Source organism: Lissotriton vulgaris, chromosome 3_1, assembly GCF_964263255.1.
Source record: "Lissotriton vulgaris chromosome 3_1, aLisVul1.2, whole genome shotgun sequence".
NCBI classification, from domain to species: domain Eukaryota; kingdom Metazoa; phylum Chordata; class Amphibia; order Caudata; family Salamandridae; genus Lissotriton; species Lissotriton vulgaris.
The window spans coordinates 444,613,593-444,633,193 of NC_141689.1; the positions used below are offsets into that span (position 1 = coordinate 444,613,593).

The window sequence follows — 19,601 nt, forward strand, 5'->3', positions numbered from 1 at the left end:
TAGAGATAAAGATGTCAAAAAGTATCCCTCCTAAACCTACTACAGTCTCCTGTAATAATCCTTGACTGGCCAAATCAAGTTTCCCAGGAGCCTCAAGTGTGGAAAGAGTTCAACTAGTATATTTAGATAAGAGTTACAATACAGGAGGCCTGGGGCATAAGTGGCAAAATGACAGTATCTACTACAAACATAAGCCAGCAAATACGATTATGTGTCAAGACCCAGGGAACGGGCCTAATTAACAAGGAAGAGAGTTAGTGCTCTTGAAAAACCAGCCCACCTCAATATACCTAACAAAAGGAGCAAGCCATCTGAGCCCTCTGATGCCTACTCACCATCATTTATAAGGAGACACTTGCAGCACAGACATGAAACTGGCAAACAGGTGACTAACTGGCAAACTCACCAGACAGAAGGCATTCTAAAACCAGCAGCCACTCTGCGAGCTGGAAGAGTGCCCGGCTCCTAAAATACATAATTTACCACAGCCTGTACATGACTAAGATTCCCAACTCTAAACGATTGACAAGATTAAAATCTTAAAAAATGGTGGCGGGCATAGGATCACAGAGTATGTAACACATATCAAAGGTCTCTTGCTCATATGTTAAGGCTGTGCTGTTATGCCCTAGATTATTGAAAAATACAAAGATCATTGGCATTACTGGTCAAACCTGAAGCATCTCTTTTCAGACAGTAAACTCCGAGATAAATAGCTATGATTTGCTGTCCAAATATATGGTCCCACACCATGTGACCGACATAGGTCATACTAAATACAACTTACCGATAAAGGTAACCATTGTCTTCAAAATCCTCCTGGCCCCACCTTCCTTTGACATCTTCAATGACATGATTCTTTTTAAATTTCTTTAGAAGCTGAATGGTTTGATTGCGTGTCACGTCTGGCCCAAAATTTTGGTTATCTCTAAGCAAGTCGTGCAAGCAGACTATGGCCTCGAAAGCTGAGAAACAATTGTCATAGGTTTTAAAGTGAATTCGATGTCTCCGTAACGGCATCCGTGCACGAAAAATTTCAATGATCTCATTCCACTGAAATGAACAGGAAAACATTAACAAAATAATATTAGTATTCAGTAGAATATCATTCACAAATACAAACATGATAACCAAAATCAGAATTAGAAAACATATAGTAAAAGGACCAAGAGACAATCCTCTTAAGCGATAATTTTTTTATTAAGGAGAGAGGTCGGTGACTGAGAGGTATATAGAACCACTATGCTCTTCCCAGATTTTCATACTATTGATTATTAAAGAAACCTTAGAAAAGAGTGAAAAATACACACCATTAAACAATTTAAATTACATTTACAAACGTGATGCATAAGTGAAACACAACATAAGCACAACTGCTTTATATGAAAAGCAAAACCACTGCTTTTTTTCCCTTTGAGATGTGTGCATTTGGTGTAAACTACAGTGGTTCCTGATAGTGCACAAATCATCATCAGGGGTGCTGAGACTATATGGATAACAATGAAATGCATATTAATATAAGAAATGTATGCTCTCAGATGTGTTTCACCAGCTCTCTCTGTTCCTTAGACAGAAGAGACCAGCCTTTAGGAAAATGACAGCAGCTTTATTTTTTTTAATAAAGGCAAACATACTGTGATTCCTTTTGTAGAAGGACTGAATTATAAAACAGAACAGAAGAAGAAAAGGAAATTTCGATAGAATATGTGAGTGATCAACATAAATTGTAAGAAATTGAATCAGCACATTTGTCTAAATAATCATAAACTGGCCCATAACATTGCTTTGCGACCTTTAGGAAGGATAAAAAAATAGTATTGAGTAAATATGGGAGATGGAGTAATGAATCGCGTATCACTGTGTCAAAGAAAGAGAGAAATCTTTAACAATTAGTTCAACTACCAAAGCCGTTTATCATCCAGGACAATACAATTACGTAATTGAAAAACACACAATTGCATTATCATTCCATGGGGAGGGGTAGAAAAATCTCATGGAATTTCAGATTATTTACTGACCATAAATATAAATACACTTTTCTGCACTTAAAATGTAACTGTTGCTGATGTTTCAAGTATCTATTCGCGATTTAGGACTACTGCAGATCCCAAAATAAAACATCCTTGCTCTGACTTACTAGACAGCACATTGGGATTCGAACAAACATACTTATTTTTAAAAAAAACCACACATAAACGCACTGAGAATGTACCATGTAAATATACTTGTGGGAAAATATTCAATTTGCACCCTCACCCTGCACTGCTAATAACCCCACATATAACAATATTTGTGACCTGTTCATTGAGAATATCACTGGAATATTTGCAAATGACATTTATGATGACAAAACTGTGCATGGCAGGTGTGCGTGTTAGTTACCGTAGGGCACGGAATAACTCATTGGAAAACTAAAAAGAACTGATATAATAAGCCCACTGGGGCGAGACAACTATATGCGCTCTATTATAATTGGTAGATTAATGCTAAAACCGATGTGAGGTTCACCGGCAATAAGCTGGTAAAAGGTTCTGTTGAAATCCGGTGAAATGTGACCTGGTTTAGAACGCCCAATAATTAATTAATTTTCTATATGCAAGTGCGAGCATACGAAAATGCCAAAATGTATTTCTCAAATATAAAAACTATGAGGCTGTATACCATATGAAATGAATATTGGTGTAGGTTTTCATTAGTAACTATTCACTTTTATTTTTGCAGCGCTAGTCTGCTTTCTAGGATTACTCACAATTATGTCACATGTTGATTTAAAGCCTATCGGAATTGTAACACTTTCACTCGTGAACAAGAGAGGTGAGCTCCTGAAACTCGTAGTTTTTGGTTGCCTTTGAACTGCATTAAAGGCTATTTCTTCAGCAAGAAGTGTTCGTGTGTTCTTTGACTTAAATCTAAAGGTCAAGATTAGAATTTATATAGAGGCTCACAACCTACACACGAACCACCTTCGCTCAGAGGCTTGAGGAGAGCGGAGATCTGCGGCTGCCGGGCTAATTGAATATATATATATATATATATATATATATATATATATATATATATATATATATATACACACACACACACACGCATCAATAAACACGTTTTATATATAGATAAACACACATGCGAGCTAATTAACTGATGTTTTGGTTTACCCCATCACTGTATGCGGCACCACGATGGACTTCAGTTCCCACCATGCATCACTCTTGCGAATCACAAACATCCATCAAAGGACCTGCACTTAGGAGGAGGAGCCGAGAGACTGCTACTTAGGGGGCAGTCTCTGTCTCCAGGACTTACCAGCCAGCCTGTGAAGCCGGCACTGATGACGGCCATTTCCGGCTAGAAACGCGTCTGCCATAGCGTTTCACGGTCTGCAAGGGCAAAGCGGTGGTCTGCTTGAATAAATCCTTTGTTGGCACTCAGAGCTGTGTCCTGCTTACTTTCTTTGAAGGTGAGCGTGTGGTTTTGGATGTATAGTACCGGGTTGCCGATACCGGTACAAGGACACACCCTCCCGATCTGGTGCTCCGCGTTCAAAAGGCAAAAAACTGTGGTATAGCACGAGGAGTGCACAACGCGGCGCCCCCCCAAGCTAAAAGTCATTGCCACCAGGCGGTCATTTCGGCAAGGGGAGAGAGTAGGCGGTATCTTACTGCCTGATAAAGAGTGCTAACGGAGGTTCAAGCTGAATAACAAACCTGGGAGTGGTATGGAGGCACTCAGTCCTGCGCCATGAATTTGGGACACCACTCGGGTGTTTTGGTTTACCCCATCACTGTATGCGGCACCACGATGGACTTCAGTTCCCACCATGCATCACTCTTGCGAATCACAAACATCCATCAAAGGACCTGCACTTAGGAGGAGGAGCCGAGAGACTGCTACTTAGGGGGCAGTCTCTGTGTCCAGGACTTACCAGCCAGCCTGTGAAGCCGGCACTGATGACGGCCATTTCCGGCTAGAAACGCGTCTGCCATAGCGTTTCACGGACTGCAAGGGCAAAGCTGTGGTCTGCTTGAATAAATCCTTTGTTGGCACTCGGAGCTGTGTCCTGCTTACTTTCTTTGAAGGTGAGTGTGTGGTTTTGGTGATTTGGAGATATATATATATATATATATCCATACTAATAATATAAAGAGAGAGCCCAAACCTTTGAGGCGGGTAATCTCAGGAACCACAGCACCAATCGCAACACCCAATACAGCGTTGGAAAGGGCAGTTGCAGCAGAAGGACATAGGCTATACAGACGCCCACCATATACTTTTAAAAGGTAAAAGAACCATGCCAGCAAAATAGTCCCTTGTGGGCGTGTCTGCGTTGTGCTGTGGGCGTGTGCTGGGGGCGTGTGCTGGGGGCGTGACAAACACTGGGGGCGTGTGGTACGTTCCACCCTTCATGCCATGTCTCATATTGTGTACTAATCCCACCCTGCTCCCTTCAAATACCCCTGCACCCCATGATCATAACGCACCCTTACTCCTTAAAATACCCCAACACCCTTAAACACTAACCCATCTTAACCCTATAAATATACCCTGTACCCTGTACCCCAAAACCCAAACCTATCCCTAAACTCTAAAAATACCCCTATACCCCAAAACCCAAACCTAGCCCTGAACCCTATAAAAATCCCTGTACCTCAAAACCCAAACCTACCCCTGAACCCTAAAAATACCCCTGTACCCCAAAACCCAAACCTAGCCCTGAACCCTAAAAATACCACAGTACCCCAAAACCCAAACCTACCCCTGAACCCTAAAATACCCCTGTACCCCAAAACCCAAACCTAGCTCTGAACCCTAAAAATACCCCTGTACCCCAAAACCCAAACCTAGCCCTGAACCCCAAAAATACCCCTGTACCCCAAAACTCAAACCTACCCCTGAACCCTAAAATACCTCTGTACCCCAAAACCCAAACCTAGCCCTGAACCCTAAAAATACCCCTGTACCCCAAAACCCAAACCTAGCCCTGAACCCTAAAAATACCCCTGTACCCCAAAACCCAAACCTAGCCCTGAACCCTAAAAATACCCCTGTACCCCAAAACCCAAACCTACCCCTGAACCCTAAAAATACCCCTATACCCCAAAACCCCAAACTACCCCTGAACCCTTAAAATACCCCTGTGCCCCAAAACCCAAACCTAACCCTGAACACTAAAAATACCACTGTACCCCAAAACCCAAACCTACCCCTGAACCCTAAAATACCCCTGTACCCCAAAACACAAACCTAGCCCTGAAACCTTAAAATACCCCTGTAACCCAAACCTACCCCTGAACCCTAAAAATACCCCTGTACCCCAAAACACAAATGTAGCCCTGAACCCTTAAAATACCCCTGTACCCCAAAACCCAAACCTACCCCTGAACCCTAAAAATACCCCTGTACCCCAAAACACAAATGTAGCCCTGAACCCTTAAAATACCCCTGTACCCCAAAACCCAAACCTACCCCTGAACCCTAAAATACCTCTGTACCCCAAAACCCAGACCTAGCCATGAACTCTAAAAATACCCCTGTACCCCAAAATCCAAACCTAGCCCTGAACCCTTAAAATACCCCTGTACCCCAAAACCCAAACCTACCCCTGAACCCTAAAAATACCCCTATACCCCAAAACCCCAAACTATATCTGAACCCTTAAAATACCCCTGTACCCCAAAACCCAAACCTAGCCCTGAACCCTAAAAATACCCCTGTACCCCAAACCTAGCCCTGAACCCTAAAAATACCCCTGTACCCCAAAACCCATACCTATCCCTAAACCCTAAAACTGCCCCTGTACCCCATAACCCAAAACTATATCTGAACCCTTAAAATACCCCAAAACCCCAAAACATATACCTCAGTACCCCAAAACATATACCCCTATACCCATACTTACCTTATCCAAACATTAAAAAAAACATGCTTTTACCATTCATGCATTTACAACAAATTTCGTTGTAAATGTATGCGTAGTAAAAGCATATAAAATGTAATGCCATGCGTTATAATGGCATTGCGGAGTCATGGTACTTTCGTAATGAAAGTATACGGAGTGATGGTATGCGGAAAGAAAGTTGCGGAATACTCTGTGTTTACCCTCCCCCGGTAAGTACATTGGTGGCACGGCAGCCCACATCTCCAGCAACATACTCATATTTTTTCACCACCCATTTGAAAAATGCACAGGTCTCTCTCATTGATGGCTAGCACCAACATACACTTTTAGACACACCTCCCGCCACAAGTTCTAGAATTGCGAACTTTAGAGCTGGGGAGCTACGTTCGAATCTCTGCATCAGCTCAACATCCTGTGATTCCATGGCAAATCGCTTTGTCTCCCCGTGCCTACCACAAATGAATGTGTTCTTCTGTAATGTAAATTATGCTCATGGCATGTTGTCGAGTTTGCGCTATATAATATTGCAAAGAAATATAAAGTAGGGAAACTCGAGTTCACACACTACTGAACGCGCACTCTTAAGTGCATCAGCAGTGCACTGTGAATCGGAGCATTTCACAGGCCTGTCACAGATAAGAAATGCTATCAAAACGAAATCCTACAAAACAATATACTACTGGCCGGCAGCAATTCATACCCGGGCAACGTCGGCACGGGCTGCTATCAACAATGAAATCATAAACCAAGGACTTATAGAAATTGAAGACTCACTGTATCTATTAAGTGAGAAGTCCTTACAAGATTTCAGCCTGCCGCCAGCGGTCCGAACTAACCTAACTGGATACCACAATATCGCTACCGCACACATATTCCAGAGCTAAATAACTACCTTGCTCAACACTTGCCTAACTTAGTTCCCGATCAACAACTCGTCTACAACGCCATAGTTGATAGTGTTGAAAAGAAGCAAGGCAAACTATTGTTCATAGACGCCCCCGGTGGCACAGGAAAGACTTACCTAATCAACCTCATACTTGCCAAAGTTCGATCTTCTGGGAATTTGGCTCTAGCTGTTGCTTCATCTGGAATAGCTGCCACTTTGCTAACAGCTGGGAAAACAGCACATTCTACCTTTGAACTGCCTCTAACAGTTTCCCTTGAAAGGGATTCAATATGCTCTATTCGGAAAACTGACTTTTGGGGACACTGCTTCAAAATGTGTCTCTTATCATGTGGGACGAATGTACAATGATACTAAAACCATTGCTGCCTAGCCTTTTTTTACCCGGACAACGTCGGGATGGGCCGCTAGTATATATATATAATACATAATACAAAGGTATTCGAAACGCGTCTGACAAACTTGAATTAAAGACCTGCATTTTCCACAAACATTTGGAGTCTGTATTTCGTCCTTTAGTTGTGTTCCGGCTGGGCACTGCAGAGAGGTTCGGAGATATATATATATATATATATATACACACATATATACACACACACATATATATACACACACACACACACGCATCAATAAACACGTTTTATATATAGATAAACACATATGCGCGCTAATTAACTGAAACCTGGCTAAACAGCCATTCATCCGCTTTACATCGACTTCATCTCCCAAGCGGGTTTCTCAATTATTCGCAGCGACCGCAAAGGTGGCATGGGTGGCAGAATATCAATTATACACAGCGACCTTTGTTTAACTCCCTTTCGTACTGTCAAATACCCTACCTTTAAATACCTAGGAGTCCAACTCTCCACATATGGGCCCAACCCCATCAAATTCCACATCATCTATCACCGTCCTTGTAAAAATTCACAATTTCTCGAAGACATGGCAAGCCTACTATTGCAAATTTCGCTAAAAGTCAGCACCAACATTATACTACAAGACCTACACCTGCACCTGAACAACACAAAATACCCACAGTACAAGTCCTCTACATCCTCCTGGAAGCAAATGATCTCACCCAACATTGCTGCATGCAAACGCACAAGGGCTCCGCCCTAGATGCAATAATTTCCAAGCACAACACTAACTCTGCGCTCTATCCTTCCATCTAACTGGTTAAACCATTATCAAATTCTCTTCAATATCACTTCCACCCTTCATCGCTCTTACCAATACAGCCGTCTCAAGCGCTGGGTAAGAAACTTCCACCAAATCCCCCAAGCAGAGCTAGAAGTATTAGTCTGCACTCAAATTCGTCCTCTACCACACCTTTCATCCACCGAGTACCTATCTGCCCAATACAAAACAAAATTAACAGAACGAGTGGAAACAATCGCCCCTCTGAAACTCGAGGAATATCCCCTCCAGATCTTGTTTCAACCAAGACCTGAATAAGGAACGGCGTCAACTACTTTTAGCTGAAAGAAATTGGAGAAAACAGCCTTCAGAATCCAATTTCTCTCTCCTCTAGGCCAAACGCCAAAAATACAAAAAACACGCCTTTAAAGAAAAATCCACCTACTTCAGAGAGCATCTTGACGGGTATAGGAACAGGTCCAAAGACCTATTCAACATCAAACAGCAATCCATCTACTTCTCCCAACATACATCTAACAGTTAATCAAAGCAGTGAAGAACTCGCAAACATTTGCGCCAACAAAACCTCGAACAAGGGACTAGAACTAATCACCTCCCCACCCTGCACCAAAGATGCCCCTTGTGGAAGGGGGTCACCCACAGCCCTGCCTTCAATGAATAGATGCCTTCTTCTCACTCTAAAACAACCCACCAAACCGTAGCAACTGAAAAATGACGCAACCTGGTCTGAATGTAACTATACCTCTGGAGAAGTCCTTTACACTCTCTCTAACATGAAGCCAGCATCTTACATCTCCGACCCCCTCCCTGCCGCAATAGAGAAAAACCTCAAGCACGTCATCTCTCCCATTTGGATTAAAATCATCAACTCCTCCCCCATTGAGTGGCTACGTGCCAGCTCCCTTCAAACTTGGCCAAGTCACACCCCTCATAAAAATAACGGACAACGACCAGAACGACCTTTATATCTCCCCCTCCTCGCTAAAACAATTTAAAAATGTGTGCTTACACAACTCAACACTCACATCGAAAAATACAACCTACTTGACACCTTTCAGTCCGGATTCAGAAAAGGCTGCAGCACAGAGGCAGCTTTACTAAACATCATAGATGGCCTACACAGATCTTTAGATGAGCAGGTCAGCCTTCTAATCTAATGCAGGCATCAACAGGACTGTCCTCTAATGCAGCAGTTCCCAATCTGTGCAACGTAGCACCACAGTGAAGCGTCAAAACTAGTCAGGGCACTGCAAACGAATGTGCAACAAGCACACAGCAATAATGATCACTCTTTGACAGTGCACCACAATAGCGAGCTTCATCATACATTAATAGTATTGCAAATGGCTTCAAATATGATTAGCTATGTAGCTAGATATGATGCTAGGCAGTAAACACTAGAGGGCACGGTTGTATATGACATGTTTTCTTTCTTCTCTTTCTTGCTGATATTCCAGTAGTTTGTTCCAGGACTGCAGAGCTGTCGGATCAGTTTTTCTTATCTAAATGGAACAGAAGTTTGTCATTTCGTACGAGCTCTTCGCACCGTTTATGAAGAATTTGGACTATGCAAAAGGAAATAGTGTTTTCTATGACAAATTGGGTACTTTGAGAAGAAACATTGACAATACAACGAGACCATGAGCACAATGTTCCCTTATGTGCAACATTTTTGTTCTTCTAAGGATAGCATAAGTAAAGTGAAACAATTATCAATTAGCAGCAGTATACACTACCACCATCTCTTGTTCTTGATTTAAAATAAAGAGGAATTGTATTCGGGTGGGGGTGGGTGTATGAGATATGCCATTTGTTGGCAGAAGTTTTCTAATTAAAAAACGGTTACATCTTAATTTTGTTATATCTAGGATTATAATACCTTCATCAGCTTAACCCAATTATTTTCAGGGAGAAAAAAACAGTAGTATACCTGCGGCCGGTCTATATCTTGAGGAAAAGGTTATGTAATAGTCCACCTGACTCTGTACGTTGTCTGAGGAATTTTACATGCACGTCCGGACATTGTGCATTCTTTTACGCCATGTCCATTGAAAAGTACAGAGTTGTTACTAGAATGTTAATCATTTGTACTTCTCTGAGATGGAAAGCCACACTTTTTTTTCCATTAAATTTGCAATTAGCGATGGTTTGTGATTACTTATCTTGAAAATGTAGTGTGGTTAGCTGTTATTTTTGTATGTATAACTGGAAGGAAATTTCCAATTGATTAGTGGAGGGGAGTGAAGTCCGTAGGCAGACTAGTTTGAAGTATAGTATAAATATGAAAGGAGAATTCTTTTAGTTGATCATTACCTTCACAGAACAGGTTTTCCCTTGTTGGTTTTGTATCCGCTTAAGCATAAATAAACTGATCTGTTTTACCTATGACTATCTGTACTCCTTTGAATTTAAAGTCGAATTTTTCCAGAGCGCAGAGGTGCATTCTCTACAAATGGCGCCTAAACGTGGGACCTCTATGTGATAAATCCAACAGCATTTGTGTCTGTGGCTGAGGCGACACGACCCGAGGCTTACCGATTGCTGGGGCCCCTGCTAATGAGACTAGGTCATCCTGCAGCCATCTGAAGTCCCGAACTGCTGTCCCTCGGCAATAGGATCTCCCCGGCAAAAGTACCAAACTGGTCAAGCAAATGGGGGCCGAATTGCAGAGTAGAGAAAGTCAGACGTTTTCAGCAAATACCTGGTGAGATTGTTCGGAGTTATATTGTAACAGGCGTTTAGAATTATTGATTTGTTTTTGGTATTAGAATTTTATTGCAATATATTGGCTGGATTTCAGGTTGGACGTGATAAATAGGCCTGTATAGATTGTATTGGTAAGTTCTCATTTAGATGATCTTTGATTTTAAGGCACAATGAGAAAACGAATTAAATATATTTCAGTGTCGTTGTTGCGGTTTCCTGAGTCCACGTCTGAATGAGTCCCAACCGGTCCCAGTTGAGGGTAGTCCTGCATGGAAGATGATGACAAAATATGTGACAGGTGTTAACTTGTGGAACAGATTATGGGATTGATATACTAAGGGAAATGAGTATTTGAGATGGCCGCTGGACGGTGGATTTGATCTAGATAAAACTCAATATTTGCAGCAATATTTGTTTAAGAAAAAAAGGTCAGACAAGCAATGTGGGACAGGTTTAATAAATGGCAAAAACATGCTACAATGTTTCTAATTAAAGAACAAAAAGAAGGAAAGGGAACAGAAAAAGGGATTGTTGCACAAATCCAAAGCATTTGATCAATATAAACAAACTGAAAGTATTGAATGTATGGCAGGGAGTTTAGAATGACCACTAACAAGACATATGTGACACAAGAGAAAGAACATGTGCACAAGGGTGAGGTATTAGAGAGACTATTGGAGAATCCTCCACCATATGTCCGACAGGTTCCCATACCTGCTGCGCAGGCACAAAATGTACCACTACAGATGGGTCATCAGAGAAATACACCTCTAGTACCCATTCCAAATGTATCAATTCTTCCTGGCCCATTGCCAGGTCAGCAACTGCCTCCCCCTACCCAGACCAATACTTAATGCGTCTGCTGTTCAACAGTAGTCACAAGCACGACAAACAATAACTGCACCAAATGTATTGACTATCCCTCAGGTACATTTTTTACCAAGGCTAGTGACAGGACAAACCCATTCTGCATCCCAATCTGATGGAAATATGCCTGCAGGTACCCCACCTGTGATTCAAAAGCATAGTGGTAATTTAAGAGATAGGAGTGGGAATTGGAGGGACAGACCCAATACTAGATATGGATCACAGAGAGCTGATCCAGAAGAGTTTAAAAGGATAGCCCATAGATGGATGGCATAAATAATGCCGCCACGAATACAGTTATGCCAACTGTAAATAGGTTTGATGTTTTTCAACAAAACTTTCTCATTCAATATATGACTGAAAGGATAGAGGACTGGTGGACATCGTGTAATAAAAATACCCCCAAAGAGGTATTACGATTGTGGCATGATGCACAAGGTCACACGATCCCTTCCCCAGACATCCCACGGGCTGTTAAACATTCTTTGCATTGGGGTGTTAAGGTTAGAAGGAAATATAAATAATGAATGCGGAATTTCACCCCCTTCCTGCACCCCTTGCTGCTGCTGGTGTTCCTGTTTAGAACCCCATTTCTCAATGTGTTCATACTCCGTGGAGTAAGTATGAATTAATGGCAATAAAGAAAGACTTGCCACACTTATGGAAAACCCCAAAGGGTTTTATGAAGCCTTGGAGTCAGCCACTAAATTATGTGTAATGACATTTAAGGACTTAGATCTATTTTTTTATGCCTTACTTCTCAGAGAAATATGGAATGGAATGCGTAGACATGATGATGTGGCGCACTTTGGTCAGCCGCTTGGGTAAATTTTGAAAATCTGGACACACAGAGAAGACCAGGAGACAGACCAGATCAATTTATACTTGATTTACCTGATCTTATTATTCCTAAATTGCTACGAATAATACCAAGGGAAGATGTAAATTGGCATAAAATAACAGTTTGTAAACAAAAGCCTACACAAGAAGTCTCAGACTATTTCACTAGGATGGAGGAAATATTCAGGGCTCGTAGTAGTCAGGATTTGGCAACTGTCACGGGGAATAGAATGTTTACTGTCAAATTTGATGAAAGAATTAGGAGAGTTGATTAAAGTATCAGCGAGCACATGGCCAACAAAAGAACCTGCAGATCTTTTTATAAGGGCTATATATTATGAGAATGACGAAAAAAAGAGAAAAGAATGATAAGAAACTGAAAGAATTATAAACAAAGGTTTTGCTACAGCAAGCAATCCCAGTCAGAGTAAGACAAAGGGGGTTGGGGAAATGTGAGGGGAGGTGGATGTGGAAGAGGGGCTTGCAGAGCCTCATAAACTCCTGCGCATCAACACAGAGCAGGATTAGGCCAAAATCAGTGTGCCAATTGCTTTCAAGAGGGTTGTTGGACGGATGAATGCCCTAGCCAAAAGGGCCAAGCAATTGTGGCAAGTGGAAGAGGTGGTTCAGTGACGAGGTGTACAGGGAGAGGTGGCACAAATAGGCCAGATTTCATCCAGTGTCAGAATGACAATAGGAGTCGGAATTATTTTGATGGTCAACAAGATGACAGAAGCTTTTATACTAAAGATTTTACTGACATTGATTACAATACCTTTGAGTATTCACAATAGGACAACAATGGAAAGGGTAGAAATAGGGTCATGATTCCAGTTAATCAAGCAGGTCCATATGTCGCCATGGACATAAAGGGGAAGTATGTGACTTCCTTGTTGATACAGGTGCCATTCACACCTCTGTGGTTCATGACCAATTTCCAGGGGCTCTCCTCTCCAGTGGGATTCTCAGGTATCCCCATCAAGAGCCCCATCTCCAACCCCCTAGAGGTTACTATAGCTCCCTTGACCACCTCTTTTCCATTTGGGCACACTAAAAATTTTACTCACCTACCACCTGAATTACAGGCAATTGATGAATGGTCTGGGCACCAGGAGATAATGATGTTGGTAAAATGGACATAGATGTCATAGTAATCACTGTTAAAAAAAAGTGTTCCCTTACCCCGCATTCCTCAATACATGAGATCCCAGGAGGGACAGGAAGGTCTCAAAGAGGTTTTCTCCGATTTAATGCATTAGGGGATAACGAAAGAGACAGAAGAAAGCCCATGTAATAGTCCTATACTTCCTGTTCTTAAAACAAATTCTAATTTTACCATGATTCCATCTACAGCCAAATATTTTGCTGTGTTTGATTTTAAAAAAATCATTTTTTGTGTGCCCATTGCTAAACAAAGTCAATAAATGTTTTCATTTTTATTCCAAGGTCATTCCCTTCAATTAACTTGCGCTCCTCAAGGGTGTACAGAAATACCTAGTATATATAGTCAAGCTTTGAAAAAATAATTCAATTTTTTTTACCCCTCAAAAGGCCCTGTATTACTCCAATACATTGATGATCTATTAATTACCTCACATACAGAGGAAGGTTGTAAGGAGACAACAGTCAATTTGTTACAGCATTTAGCACTCTTAGGACATAAAGTGTCCTTATCTAAAATGCAATATTGTCCACAGGAGGTTGCCTATTTAGGTCGTCTCCTGTCAAAGTGGTAGAAGACTGCACCCACAAAGAATTGATTTGGTACAGAAAATGAAACACCCCCAGACCCAATCTGATTTTCGCGCCTTTATTAGGTATAACTTCCTTTTTCCTGCAGTGGATACCTAATTTCTCTTCATTTGCAAAACCTTTGATTGCTCTAACATCTAAGAATATTAGTAACCAACTCTCTTGGACAGATGTGTGAGCATGCTTTTTAACAACTAAAGATTGCTTTATTCAATGTACCTGCTTTGGGTAACCCAGATTATTCAAAGGAATTGTGTTTGTCCATGAGAAAGATGGTGTGGTCTATCAGTTTTAACACAATCCCATGGGGGGTGGGGGGGGCTTAATAAACCTTATTTTTCCTCCACATTGGATCCAGTAGCTAAGGCTTTACCAATTTTTTTGCGCTCAGTAGCAGCTGCTGTCAGACAATCTGAAATGTACGTTCTAGGTCACAATTTCACAGTTATGGTATCGCACGTTGTGGATGTGCTATTAAACAGAACTCAGACCCAGCACCTGACCAGGGCACGTTTAACCGGGTACACTTTTTGCTCCAAATATTCTGAAACGTTGCAATGTTTTGAACCCAGCCACAACGCTACCCCTCCCCAGTGATTTTGGGGAAGCACATCATGATTGTTTGTTCACCACTTAAGAAGAGATCAAGGGACAGGTAGACCTAACATATACTCCCTTATCCTACCCACAGGGAGAGTGGTTTGTCGATGGTTCATGTTTCAAATTACCGGATGGTACAAACACTGCTGCATATGCCACACCACTTTGAAAACAGTAGTAGAGTCATGTAAAATACCACAAATGTCAGCACAGGGAGCAGAATTAATTGCCCTTACACGGGCAAGTGAATTATGTAAAGATCTAATTGTAAATATTTATACTGACAGTCAGTACGCCTTTGGTGTTGCCCATTCATTTGGGCAATTATTGAAAGAAAGAGCATTTTGCCCCTCACATGGTACTAAAATACAGCATAGGGGAATTAATATGGAGTTATTGGATGCTCTGATGTTACCAAAAAAAGTTTCCATTGTTAAATGCAGTGCCCATAAAAAAGGTTATTGATGAGATAGGTCAGGGAAATGCTTTTGCAAATGAAACAGCCAAGCAAAACAGCCAGATCTGAATATATTTTAATGTATGTTACAGAATCAGCTAGACAGGTCCCTGATGTACCAATGTTTCACAATACCATATAATGTGTTAGAGAGATACAACAGGAAGCAGGAGAAAGAGGCATGGCAGATGTATGGTTTATTAGATGATACCAAATGTTGGATAGAACTGTCAGAAACAAAGATGGATGCTTCCTAATTGGGTATCTTAACGCTATTGTTACTATGGCACATAGCCCGGCTCACATTAGTGCCAAAGGAATAGTGGCAACATTAGTATGGATCAACAGACTGATTCCCAGGGTGGCAGAGTCCCAGGATGCATGGAATGGCTACTTATAACACATGAAAAGGTACCCTAATCCCGACAAGCCATTTTGCACCTCCAGATTTGCCCTTTGATGTTCTACAAATGGATTTTATAGAAATGGAACGAGTGGGCAAACTTAAGTATGCCTTAGTGGGGGTTTGCACTTTTAGTAGGTGGGTGGAGGCTTACCCTCTATGAGATAACACAGCCTTAAGTACTGCAAATGTACTGCTGAAGGAGTACTTCAAGATTTGGCTTGCCCAGAGTTCTCTGAAGCGACAATGAAACACACTTCATTGGCCAAGTGATGGACCTGGCAAAAAATTCATGCTACCCACCATCCACAGGCTGCAGGCCTAGTGGAAAGATACAATGGTATCTTGAAAGGAAAGCTGGGAAAGATATGTGCTGAAAGAAAATTAAAATGGCGGATGCTTTGCCAATAGCTTTGTTTTCAATGTGCAATACTGAACACTCGAAACTCGGTTCATCTCCATATCAGATAGTCATGGGGCCTGCAAATGTATGAGGTGTACCATTAAAAAACACATTTTGTGAACTTGAATATTCTCTGCTTGTTGATTATTGTGACCAATTGACTAAAGAATTGCGTTTGATTCATTCACAGGCAAAGGCCAGTCTCCCTCCTCGTCTTCAAGGTTCAGGCCATAATCTGAACCTTGGAGACTGGGTCTTCACCTGTCACTTTCAGAGGAAATCCAGTCTTGAGCCATGCTGGAAAGCACCGATGCAAGTACTATTGGCTAGTCAGACTGCTGTTAAGTGCATGGGACACAAACACTGGCTCCATGACAGCACATTAAGAAAGCTCCATTGCCTTTGTTCTATGATCAATGTGTGAAGCGAGGAATTCCTGATTTAAAAAGTGAACAAATTCCACAGCAAGTATCTTTTAATGAAGTGGAGCTGATTGAAGGAGAAGTAGCACATCCACTGGTTAACTTCACTCCATTTCAGCCCAATTTGATACCAATACCTCTACTTGAGCAACCAACTTGTAATTCGCCATGGTATAATTTGAGACCTAGGACTGTCCTAAGCTATAGACTAGCAACCCATGCCGGTAGTCAAGACTGCCAACGTCTGAACCTGTACATAAGATTGCCAGTGAGGCTTTGAAGTAAAGGACACAAGGAACTCTTGATGTTCTTTGGTAAAATAGATAGGGATTTTTAGGAGGTCTTAAGCAAGTTACTTTGCTTTTGGATTTTAGGTGTTTTTCATTTGTTCCTCTTTTTGATAAGGAAAAGGCCTGCAAAAAATACAAGGTTATCTATCAAAGGAAAGGAAGGGTAGAAAAGGAAAAAAAGAATGGTCTGAGCATTAAGACAAATATTAGGAGAAGCATCACTCATCAAGAACAGGTATTTGTACATCTCACACAAATATTACAATATGGGTAAGACTAGGAGTATTGAACGGAGACCGTTTAGGAAATCACCCTCTGATTTATGGCAGAAGGAGAAGACTCCAGTGTCTGGTATACAACAATTTTGGACCAAGAAAGTGAAAATTGTTGTGCTTCTGTGTCTTTTGATAATAATATTAGGAATGTTAGGGTTGTTCTGGTGATTAGAAGAAAACCACCCAGTCCCTAAATCAGAGACATCAGTCACCACACCAATACCAGAGCATCAGTAGATAACCCATGCCCCTCATGAGCAAGCAGGCCTGTAAAATGTGAATAATATATTCATTCAGGTTTTACATAAAGCCCATCTTGGATATATTGCTACAGATTGTTGGATGTGTGGTTTCCTGCCATCTTCAGTCAAAAGGAAAGCACCTCTTATTCCTCTACCTTTATCCTATAATGGGTCTTCTAGTGTTTGGGGGCGGAACTGAATTTTGCTTCTTATATCAAAGTTACTAATAAAACAGTACAGTCAGCTTAGGGATCACCTTTATTATCTAAGCTGGCCAGAAGCTGTTCGAATATATGGCACGATGGAAGAATAGGAGGAATTTACTGGCTATGATAACTCCTCTATGTTATTATCCTTTAATGAGAGAAAACTGTCCAAAGTGGCTATGATACCACTACCTGTGCATGCCCATAACGACCCCTTTTGTGCTCAAGGCGAAGGCCCCCCTGCTGTTGGGAATAGTATTTTCTCCCCTATAGTGATATTAAATTGAACTAATTCTCCGTCATTTGTGGCTTCACAAAACACCTATTTTGTTTAAAATGACAGCACACAAACCCCCCTTGAAATCTGTTGGGCGTCAATCATTATCTGGAGCTATTTGAGGTTAGGTGCTGAATCCAAGAAGGTTCCACTGTAAAAACTCTTTTTGCACCCATTTTGTTTGTTGTAATCAGGCTTATGTCTTGCTCCCTAAAGGATGGTCAAGCAGATGCTCTATTGCATTTATTCTTCCTCGTGCATTTATTCTACCTCCGACTTACCTTGCACTATCTGATTATCACAGGACACATCGACTTAATGAAGGGCAAGAACAGGTTTACCAGACAGATATCAGGCTGCAGCAATTTATTGATGCAATGAAGGGTCTAGTGTATTTTTGGGGTCCTATGGCCAATAGTGTACAGGTGCATGATTGATCAGAGTAGTAGAAACTGTTATTAATGGGAATGCGGTTGCACTCCATAACATTACTGTAGAAATGCAAGCTACCAGTCTTGTTTCCCTTCAAAACCGGATTGCATTAGAAATTCCTTAGCAGAGAAGGGGTGGTATGCCAATTTTTGGTGTCTTGTGCTGTGTATATATATCTCAGATAATGCCCCTAATGTGAATTTGGCCATTCAAAAACTTCACAAAATGGCTGCTGAAATACACCTGGATACTGGACTTGGTCAGGTTGGTTTAGAGAAGTACTGCTCACATAGGGTTGGAAACTGCTAGTGATAGCATGGTTATAGGAGGGATTATTTTAGGGTGCTGTTTATGTGTCAGTTGTCTTCCCATGTGTTGCCATATGCTCCTTTCATGCCCCCTCCAGTTTCTGTTCCACAACAGAATATGCTTTTGATGCAAGAAGAAGAAATATGGGATTTAACGAACATTAGTGTTAGTGCTCTCACAGATTAGCCTTTTTACAAAACTTCATTTGTTTCTTATTTTCACTGTTAAAAACGTTAGAATGGAGAATATCTGAAAATGAAGTACTATCATAATAGGAGGGGTCAAATCAAATTATCCATTACTGATTCTATAGGAATATACCTTGTTATCCCGAAGTCTTTTCCCCCTCAAGGAATTACAATGCGGTCATTACAATGACTGTGTTGTAATTCCGCATACCATTACCCCGCAAGTCGTATTAACGACTTGTGGAGAAAGGAGGTGGGGGGGGGGGGTTCTGGATGTTGGAATAGTATAATTTACTATTCCAACTCCAGTCTGTGCAGACAGTAGGGAAGATGACGGATTTTAAATCCAACACCTTCTCCCCACCTCCGCAAGCCGTTGTTCCGACTTGCGGAGTAATGGTATGCGGAATTAGAACGCGGTTGTTGTAACGACCACATTATTTTTCTCTGCAGGGAAAAAGTTTTGTGGTAAACGTTTACCATTCTATAGGTTAGTGATAGCAGGCAATTGCGAAATGTTGAATTCATGTTCTAGGACCATTTGAGGAAAAGGTTATATAATAGGACAGGAGTGCAGAATTTTTTTTTAATCCACCTGACGTACAACTTGGTCTGAGGAATTTTACTTGTACGTCCTGACATTGTGCAATCTTTTATTTTTTCTCCATGCCCTTGGGAAAGTACTGAGGGTTTCTAGAATAATTACAGTTTGTTAATCATTTGTGCTTCTCTGAGATGGAAGGCCAGACAGTTTTTTTTCTATTCAATTTGCAATGGTTTGTGATTAATTATCTTGAAAATGTAGTGTGGTTAGCTATTCTTTTTGTATGTATAACCGGAAGGAAATTTCCAATGGTTTAGAGGAGGAAAGTATGGTATAAATATGAAAGGAGAATTCTTTTAGTTGTTCATGACCTTCACGTAACAGGTTTTTCCTTGTTGGTTTTGCCTCTGCTTAAGCGTAAATAAACTGA

At 41.2% G+C, this 19,601-nt stretch overlaps 1 protein-coding gene across 2 annotated transcripts in view; it reads right to left on the reverse strand.

Annotated features, from left to right (window-relative positions):
• Positions 1 to 19,601, reverse strand: part of DEPDC1B (DEP domain containing 1B) — a 280,294-nt gene that overhangs the window by 238,455 nt on the left and 22,238 nt on the right. For both annotated transcript variants that reach the window (XM_086960671.1, XM_086960672.1), the window contains exon 2: positions 788 to 1,053. In XM_086960671.1, the coding sequence (XP_086816797.1) occupies positions 788 to 1,053 (266 nt within the window). The remainder of the gene's footprint in view (positions 1 to 787; positions 1,054 to 19,601) is intronic.